A 10,652-nucleotide genomic window follows, 5' to 3' on the forward strand; every position below is an offset into this window, starting at 1 on the left:
AAATCCAAAGGCAGGAAAAAAGGGGAAAGAAGGGAGGATAAAAAAAAAACCAAACTAATCCACACAGGTTACACTTCTTTGTTTCAGGCTCTTCGTGCCTTGATCCCCAAAAAAAGAGGAGATCAAAAATAAAGCCTCCGTGAAACAATCCACCATTCACCAAAACGAGAAACAGTCTCTGTAATAAATGCAATGAATGTCTAACTTCTTATCAGTAAGTCCAGCAGGTGTTATTCAAGGTCACTTAGTTTTCTCCTTTAGTTATTCAGTAAAACTACCAAGTCTACTAACACCCAGCCAAATACAAGAAGAAAAAATGCAAAGAAAAAGAGGCAACTATTTAAAAAAGAACAATCTACACCTCCAGCAGTCGTTTACTCTCAAATCAGTTCCATCAATCCAGTTATTTTCAGCAGGTTTTTCAAATTCCACACTGTTTTTACATTGATTTATTGCCTTCTTTTGCCTTCCGCTTTTTTCCACCGCTACAATTCCGGAAGAGGAGCGGCTTGAAAGCCCGCTCCCCCCCTTTCTCCACAGCTTCAAATTCTTATTTTCTCCCACAATTTCCAGCATTTAAGAGAGAAAGGTTTTTTTCCCTTTTACAGTCTCTTAATCATCTCACCCAGGTGATCCTCCAGTTTTGCTTTCTGATTGTTTCAAGTGGCCGCCCGACTTGTGACGGCTCGCAATGGCCGTCTGACAGCTGCTGGTCTGGGAAGCTCCCGTCGGCTCTCCAGGAGGTTGCGATCCCTCCTGTGCCGCCAAACTATGCTTCCCTTCTTCACCGTCCCTACAGGATGGCTCCGGTCTATCTGGAACCCAGGCAGACCCCCCCAAACAGCCCCCAAAGGATACATCATACAGCCCCCAAAGGATACATCTCTCCCCTGCAAGTCCCTGCAATTTTCTTGGGAAAAATTTTCAGAAGTGGTTTTGCCATTGCTTCCTTCCCAGAGCTGACTGGCCCAGCTGACTTAGAATTAGAATTCATTTCTGGCTGGATGCCTTAACCAGTATACCAAATAGGCTCTTAAAACTTACATACTAGTGCACAAAACCTATCAAGTGTGCTGTCATAAATGGTTGTTTATTTGTAAAAAGCATTTGGATATAGACAAAGTCTGAACTAGCAAGATATCTGCCGAACATGGAGGATAAATTTGGTTTGAACATCTCTATAAAAGGAGCAAAGAAGAAAAATGTTTTCTATGGTTTTTGTCTCTCCAGAATCATAAGGCAGCTCTGACAGGAAGGCTGGGACTTTCCCTAGGTTGCTTGACACTCAGTCTCCTTTATGGCATTTGTTTCAGTTGATTATAGTCTATCTTGAAAACAGAGAAAAATCCAGATTTGGGGGTTAGATCTAACAGCTTTAATTCAGGTAGATCGATAGTCATCCTGGAGAAATAATGACACTAGGTTTCAATGAGAAAAGTTAAGCTTTAGCAAAAGACTTTGCCTATCTGGATTGTACCCAGTCCAAGACAGTAAACAAGAAATCCCATAAAGGAGATGGGCTAGTGTCTTAGCCAGAAAAAGCTGAAGTGTGCCTGACATATAATATCCTCTTGGAACAAAGAAATATAACTGATTAGTTTATCCTCATATCCAAACTTGCTTCTACAATTTGCTTTCAAAGAGCATCATTGTATTAATCCCAAAGTGTTGAACTAGCTACCTATAATTTTCAGAACTTGAGTTATGAAAATAAATTGTGGATTTAAAATGAACTTTATGGTTGACCAAGTTAAAGCAGCAATTTGTGTAAAGTAATGAGCAGTGCCAGGTGATGCCTGCCTCTGAGCATTCCTTTTCTGATGTGTTCAAGGCAGTAGTACAGCTGTAATGTGAATTGTTTCAAACTGTTTCACTGCCTTAAATTATATATAAAAATCTGTTAACCTGTAAGATCTGTAATAGCTAATTAGTTTGTCCAGATAGCAGAGTGGAAAGAGAACAAAAAAGGCAATGGGTCAGTTGTAGTAGTTTAATTAGAATATCTCCAGGCTAGTCTTCTCTGTCTGATTGCCTGGGGAATTCAATTTCAGCTCCCATAATCCCCCATGATATTGCTGGTTGATGGGATCATGGGAGTTGAAGTCCAACCCACTTGAAAGACACCTTCCCCCCTCCCAGTTTGAGGAAAGTTGCTCTCTGCTACTTCCTTTCTTCTACCAATTTCCTTTCAAGATCTCCTGGATTTGTCCCCATCCTCTTGACCCCAGTTCAGCGGCTCTGCGCTTTTAATTCACCCGCCCAGCAGTTCCTTCGGAATGATCTCTAGCTGCCTTCCCGGGGTCTGCATCGCAAATTCCTGAGCCAGGAGAGGGCAGCAGCCTCGCGGTCCTTACTGCATCTGCGTGGACTTCTCAAGCATGCTCATTCACCAGGAAGGAGGAAAGCCTTGATGAGAAGCCAAGCCTGGCACCGCTGACGGCCAGCGGGAGCTGGGGCGATGCTCTCCCAGCTGCACGAAGGCACCATGTGGAGGACGGCAGCCTCCCTTGTCTTCCTCTGGCTTCATCTCCAGGCGGCAGGTAAGAAAAAAAAAAATCAGCCGGGCTGACGACAGCAGAGAGCAACGGGTGGGGGATAGCTCTCCTCAAGCCCTGGCGAGAATGGAAGGAAAGAGGATCGCCCTGCTCGCTTGCCAGAGAAGCCAACTTCACACGACCCTGTTCAAGCACTTGTTGTTACTGATGGCCAATGTGGGGTGGGGTCTCTGCAGGCAGGATGGTCGTCATGGTGGTAGATGAACATGTTGCGGACAGTTGGGGAGGGCGGTACGCAAATAGGTGCTGATTCCGCTCGAAACGCGCGAGTCCCCTTTTATCTGCTCCTTTGCCGCCTTCAAGGGTGGCTCAGAAGAGGCAAATCTGACTCCTCCGGCGTTGTTGGTGGGCTGCGGGGTCACTGCTGCTCTACCGTCTCGATCCCATCGCGCTTCCTTAATCAAATCAATGCTCCTTTTCGGCAAGGGTGGATTTCTGCCTGGCGAAAGCTCGAATTCCCGCTTTGTTCGGAGTGCGCGGCGGAGTCTCGGTAGTCCCTCCGGCTGTTTCTAGGTTTCAGCACCAGGGTCAGAAGCAGCCGGAACCCGTTGAAATGCCGAGCAGCTGGCCCGGGCGGCGCGTGGGCGGCGGGGAGAGAGGCTGGCGAAGAGTTCCCGAAAGAGCGCGGTTCGCATGAAATCAGGCCATTCCTCAAAACATCGCTTGCAAGTTCAGGTCACGCAGCTTTCCAAAGAGAGAAGATGCGTTGGAGGGCTGGTCCAAGGAATCGCACGGATCAGACCGGTTCCCTAGCATGATGGTGTTCCTGTGCCTGTGCTGTTTCCTGTGAAAATAGCAGTTTAGGAAGACCACGGAATAACCTGTCAGTGGCCACCTCGTCATCCCACCTGATATATTGCTTCTCTTGCTGTTAGGTTCAGCCAAGCCATAACTTGTTGTACAGGTAGTCTTTGACTTATAATTGGGACCAGAATTTCTATTGCTAAGCAAGGCAGTTGTTAAGTGAATCACCCCCGATTGTATGGCCTTTTTTTTGCCTTGATTCTTTAGTGAATCGTGGCTAAGTGTATCATGTGGTCAGTAAGCAAATCCAGCTTCCCTCATTGACTTGCTTGTTGGACGTCAGCTGCCAAGGTTGCAAATGGCAACTGCACAACCCTTGGATCCTTGCGACCATCATAAACACAGGTCAGTTACTAAGTCAGCCCAAATTTTGATCACATTGCCATGGGATCAATGGTGCAATGGCTGCAAGAATGAGAACTGGTTGTAAATCACTTTTTTCAGGGCTGTTACAGCTTCAAACCGTCCCTAAATGAATGGTTGTAAATCAAGGACTACCCGTACTGTATTGCTTCCCCAAACAGAATCTTAGGCCTCTGCTAATTCTTTTAGCAATTCCAGTGAAAGGGCAACAGACAACTTTGCTAAGGCTGTCTTGAATTCTAGCCATTTGAATGATGAGAATTCTTACTTGATATTGCCTTTTGGAAACCACATTGTGAAGTTCTTCCTCCACTGCAACCTGAATGTTACCATTTTAAATTTATCTTCTTCAGATATTGAATCTGAAAGGCCATCTGTGGGTTTAGCCAGAAGCAGTGAAAGCCAAAGTTGTAAAATTGAAGGCAGAAAAATCTTAAGGGATTACAAGGACATCTGACCCAAGGGTGGAACAATTCCATTTACCAATAATATATAATGAGGTTTTGTTTCATAAGACTCAGATGCTAAAATGGTCTTTGTTCTGTAATGTTATTTAAATTCTTTCCAAATATTTGCTTGTTTGATTTATGTACAGTATAATTGCTCCAGCATTTGAATGATATGTCTATCAGTGCCATTTACCAATGGTTTGCTTATTCTTACTTGCCCGTTTTAAAACTGTGCTTATCTGAGAATAAATTCTACCAAAAATCAGTGAAATATATAGGTTAGTATTTTATAGTAAAAATGTAATTGGATTCTGGAAAATACTGAATAGAAAAAGACAGTATCAGATGGGGAATTCAGAATCATAATAGATAATTGCTGCAAACCCAAAAAATTCCCATATTCAGATGATCTTGCATTTTAAATCTTTAAAACATTATATACACACACACACACACACATATATATATATACATACAGAGAGAGAGAGAGAGAGAGAGAGAGAGAGAGAGAGAGAGAGAGAGATTGTGTATAAATACACTAAATATGGTTGTGTCATTTTACTGCATGCACTAATAATCCAGTAAAAGCAAAATACTTGGTTACTATGGGGAAAATTAATTTTTCATGAGGAGATCTGGCTTGCTTGCCCCCAAGGGCCCAGTGACCTATTAACCCAAATTCAGTGCCATTCCATAATTCTGTAAGCTCCTTTCAGCCCATCTCCCCTTTACATTGCATTCATTCAGGTTATTCTTTAATCCTCTCCCTTCAAAACAACTTACCTCTAATTGTTTTTCTGTCAAAAAGATTTATATTCATCTGCAACTGTGGTTTTGTATTGCTGATAAAGGTAAATGCAGCTCTTCCTCAAGTCAAGCTCAATTCCTAGACATTTCATGTACATTTCCATACAGTTTTTGGCAACAGTATGGAAGGGAGTTGCCATGTTGTTATTTAAGTCAGGCTTTTGGATGACAATCTACATGTATTTTTTGTCATGTTTTGTTTTTGTGGAAGAAAGTTTGTAAAATGACAATAAAGGTTATCTTATCTTATCTTATCTTCTGGAAGCTGAAGGTGACGGTTAATGCATGAATAATTTCTTCCTATGATTTAAACACAGTGTTTTCTGCAATTAATAAAGTATGTAAGTATCAAAAAAAGATCCTAGCCTTGCAATTTCCATAACTAATTTATTTTCCAAATGAGCAGATTTCTCTCTCTTTCTCTCTGAGTAATATTCAGTCATGAGAGTCACCGTATGCTACATAGCCTAGATGAATATTTTTCTTCTCAGTGAGCATTAGAGTTCTAGCTTGTACAAAATATGCACACACTTTTTTATAGGTCATATAATGTTGCTATTGAGAAAACACTATCAGTATGATTCCTGGATCATGTAGCAGAGGGGAACCAGTCTGTTGGCAAACAGAACTGGGAAATTCATCTCATTATATCCTATGGTTATGAATTATAAATTATGGTTTAATGTTATGTATCTATATCTATATCTATCTATATCTATATCTATATCTATATCTATATCTATATCTATATCTATATCTATATCTATATCTATATCTATATCTATATCTATCTCTATCTATCTATCTATCTATCTATCTATCTATCTATCTATCTATCTATCTATCTATCTATCTATCTATAAGAATAAAACTAAAAACTCGACTCTTGGGAAAAATCATAATATCAAAATAAATATAAACCACCAAGAGAATACATATAAAATGTTTAATCTACCTAGCTTTCGTCAACAAAACGTTTGACATCGTCAGGGCTAAAAGACAACAGCCAGTTGAAGTGATGATATATAAGACTTCAACCGGCTGTTGCCTTTTAGCCCTGACGATGTCAAACGTTTTGTTGACGAAAGCTAGGTAGATTAAACATTTTATATGTATTCTCTTGGTGGTCTATATTTATTTTGATATTATATATATATATCTTTAAAATGTACTGTACATAATGTTGCTGCAGATCTTCTTGAAATATATCCTCTATTAAACTTTGGTTGAAACAACTCAATTTAAAAATGTCTTTCCTGCAGAATTCATAGTAGAAAAGACATTTCATTGTGTGATAATTCTATTTCCACTTACGTGAAATCTACAATATTTATTATGTCAGTAGGATGCTAGGTAAAATACGTTTGTAGAAGGCGATTAAATAAACTATGCAATGTCACAGCCACATCCTTGATTTGTCTTAAAGATGAGTTAATAGGCATTCAGAAGCTGTGGTAATGTCAAAAAGATTTTACACACATAACATTGTTGCATGAATGACACCAGTTCACACATGTGAATAATTCACATTATTTGAATAATGACATGTAATGTATGTAACATCACTAGTTACCTTTTAACCCCCTCTGGATGCCTATGGATAAGATTAAAGGATCATATTGTTTGGTCTAGTACAATAACAGTAATAGGAAGCTCTCCAGAACAAAGTATGTCTTGAATAATGCTTTAGATTAATTTTTAAACCAAGAATTCTCAAGCTTTGCCATACTATCATTCACTAAAATGATAAATGAATTTGTGTGAAACCCCTGTGAATAAAACTAATGATTTTGTTAGAGTTAGAATTGGACATGAAGTGAATATGCTTCTTAATCGTAATAATTAAACTTTAATCTATTTATTAAATAGAATTCCCTGTGACCCCTGGCATATAGAAACAACAGAGCATGTGTTCCTCCAGTACCTATGCCTCGTAGACATTTGTACTAGTCACCCTCTCACAATACTGTATACATTACCCTGGCACACAGGACAATTTAATGTCCCCCTTCTCTCTGCAGATACAAATCCTGCTACAACATATAATGTTGCCGTGTTCTGTGCAGCAGCAATTAAAATCCTCCAGATGATAACCTCTGTTTCAAACAGTCTTAATGTGAATTTAAGAATGATTTGTATTGTGGTAGATTTAGTTAGCCACATACTAATTTTTATGTTTCCCTGTATTTAATTAATGTTTTAATTACTGTTACTTTTAAAATTACTATTATACTCTTCTTATGCTGGTCTATGACCATAATGCAGATTTGATTGCTATTAAATAGAAATGATAGTACTGTATAAAAACATTAAAAATGCTGAACTTTATCATCCTATGCATTTCTACAAAGTGGGTATACAACATAATACCACTCAAGGAAAGATATCAGGGGTATGTGAATATATTTGAGAGAAGGTAAACCCAATTATGGGTAGCTTTGTGAAAGCATCTAATAATAGTTGCCATTTGGTATATTCTGCAGAAACTAGGGTTTGTCTATTTCAATTGTATATTAAATTCCTATCCATGAAATACCTTAGGCTTTAATCAAACATATTCCAAAAAATCGTATCCCTCTTTTGGATTTAATAATAAATGCGACATTAAATTTTAAACATCCTGTAAAATAAATAGGTAGGCAAGTATTAAAATGTACATTTCAAAATAACATCAATAATAATTTAAACAATACATTATGGTTGGCTGGTTGGCTATTCATAATGTCTTCAAGTCTCAGTTAAGAAACAGCACCAAAAAAATCAAATATCCTCAGTGATGCCATTAGTCTAAATTTAACATACTTGAGGCAACATTTTTAAAATACTTGCAATCTCCCTCCATATTATGGAACTTGGTCAAGTTTATGCTTTTGTAGAAAAATTTTACTGAGAATCCTAAAAAGTCAAACTATTCAGTCACATCTGAATATTTATGTATTTATTTATTAAATTTATATGCAGCCCATCTCACTGTCAAGTGACTCTAGGTGGCTTACAAACATCATAAAAACCAAAGGTACAAACCATTAAAATATTAAAATGAACAGAGATTAAAACCAGAATATTATGGCATGGCATGGCATGACAAGATGGAATGCCCAAATTGAGACCAAAGCCAATTGGCAGGGCCAGTTTTCTTATGAACGGCCAAGAGGATGGAGGCTGATCTCATCTCAAGGGCACGATGTTCCAGAGGGCAGCAGCCAGGAAGAAAAGGCCCTTTTCCTGGATCTCTGAATATTGTTACCAATAACTGATTAGCAAGCAAATGTCTGAAAGCTATCCAATGATCTTAAGTTGAGTTTTAATTGAAAAATAAGAAATAATAGAAAACACATATATTCTTGACAGGCTACCAATACCTCAAAAATTCAGCCTAAAATGAAAAGAAAATAATAACACGTATTGCTTTGAATTAAAGGCTGGTGGAAATAGACACCTCAGGATAATCCAGTTGTGTTCACAAACAAGGGAATTTCATATTGTTTTACATGATAAAGAAAATAAATTACATGGCTATGTAATATGTGGATCTGCACTGCTTCTAGATAGGATATTTAGAACGAGCAACCCAGATTTGAATTTGAAAAACATAAAATTCCGTTTCATTGCATGAAATTGATTAACCAGTTTTAACAGTTGCCCTTTTATTTTGTGGTTACAACAAAAGAATAATGTTGAAATTTTATAGCTTATAAATATGTGAGGGGGATGTACGCCATAATCTTTTATTTTTCTTCATAGAACACAGAAGATGTGGCCCAACTTTCAGTTTTATTTCATAAAGGAAATAACTGGGGGGAAATGGCAGTTCCACCTTTGGCTTTTTAGTATTTAACAAAATTTCTAACATACTCACCCCTATTCTAATAGACTCTTGACTGCAAAGGGAAACAAACATTGGATAATAAATAAACCTAGTACAATCAGTTTCTAGTATTAACAATGTCATTAAAATATATATTACAATTCTTCTTAGAAAAGATGCTGATGTAGATCAAAGCTGGTAATAGGTAGATTAGATTCAGATGGTTTTAGAAATCTGTTGACCTGGTTTCTTTCTTTTTTCAAGAATGATGTATAACTCTGCATGCCTCATGTAGAGACAGTTGAATTGATGGGCACTTTCCCCAGCTATATATTTGCATTATTGCAATCCAGTGGTAGAGAGACTGAGACATTGGTTCAGTTATGCAAGAGAACATTCCAAGGCCTCAGGAAAATTATCCACTAAATAGAAAATTGTGATGAAAGCTGAACTTTTTAGAATCTTACCTACATAAAATGCAGTGGGAAGATTTCATTATTGTTAAAAGAGGAAAATATCTATTTTGTCAAATGTAGTATATATATTATTAGATGCTTTCACAAAAGAGATGGCTTGCATCCATCAAAGAAAGGGACTGAGTTACTCGGCTATAAATTCACAGATTTTCTGGCGGAATATTTAAACTAAACAGCAGGAACAGTGAGTTAATTGATACAGAACATCCCTGTCCCCGGCAATCTAAAAATTATAGGGCTATCAGTGCATGTAACATAGATGTGTGTGTGGACAAGAATATCAACCTTGCTTTCAAGCAAAATCAAACTTCTAATAGCGAGTGCCACACAAAGTGCACTAACCAAATAGATAGTAAGACAATAGGGGAACTCAGACACCACACAGGTTATGTAGAAAGTAAACACAGGGTCAGTCATAAAGGACTCAAATGTCTATACATCAGTGCACAGAGTATGAACAGCAAACAGGGTGAACTAGAAGTTCAGGTTAATGAGGGCAGATATGATATTGTTGCCATTACGGAAACATGGTGGGATGAAACTCACAAATGGAACACACAGCTAGAGGAATTTAAATTATTTAAAAGAAACAGACCAAATAAAAGAGGAGACGGAGTTGCTCTATATGTAAGAAATAACTACATCTCTACAGAAATAGAGCACAATGATGATGAAAACTGTCTTGAATGCATTTGGGTCAATATAAAAGGGGGGGAATGACATTACCATAGGTGTATACTACAGGCCACCCAACCAAACAGAGGAAATAGATGAACATTTTGCTAGTCAGCTAACTAAGGTATGTAGGAAGCACATCACAATAGTAATGGGGGACTTTAACTACCCTGACATCAACTGGGAGACAAACTCTGCACCAAGTGGAAGATCAAACAGATTCCTTGCAAACCTAGCAGACAACTTTGTCTCCCAAAAAGTAGAGAAGGGAACTAAGGGATTAGCCATTTTGGATCTAATTCTCACTAACAGAGATGAAATGATAGAAGGTGTTGAAGCCACAGGAACCTTGGGAGGAAGTGATCATGCAATATTGGAATTCAACATTATGGAAGCACAAGCAATAGAACACAGTCAAACTAGAGTCTTGGACTTTAAGAGAGCTAATTTCAATAAATTTAGAGAGGGCTTGGGAAGGATTCCATGGATGAGCGGGCAGCGGCAACCTAGAACTAAGGAGAAACTTCCTGACAGTTAGAACAATTAACCAGTGGAACAACCTGCCTCCAGAAGTGGTGAATGCTCCAACACTGGAAGTTTTTAAGAAGAGACTGGACAGCCATTTGTCTGCAATGGTATAGGGTTTCCTGCATGAGCAGGGGGTTGGACTAGATGACCTCCAAAGTCCCTTCCAACTTTATTATTATTATTACTT

General features: G+C 38.4%; 1 protein-coding gene across 1 annotated transcript in view; it reads left to right on the top strand.

Moving 5' to 3' along the window:
- Positions 1 to 2,458: 2,458 nt before the first annotated feature.
- Positions 2,459 to 10,652, top strand: part of PTPRR (protein tyrosine phosphatase receptor type R) — a 100,533-nt gene continuing 92,339 nt past the window's right edge. The window contains exon 1 of the mRNA XM_029283305.1: positions 2,459 to 2,540. Within this exon, the coding sequence (XP_029139138.1) occupies positions 2,459 to 2,540 (82 nt within the window). The remainder of the gene's footprint in view (positions 2,541 to 10,652) is intronic.

This window comes from Protobothrops mucrosquamatus, unplaced genomic scaffold (genome assembly GCF_001527695.2).
Source record: "Protobothrops mucrosquamatus isolate PMUCROS unplaced genomic scaffold, P.Mucros_1.0 scaffold49, whole genome shotgun sequence".
Classification (NCBI taxonomy): Eukaryota; Metazoa; Chordata; class Lepidosauria; order Squamata; family Viperidae; genus Protobothrops; species Protobothrops mucrosquamatus.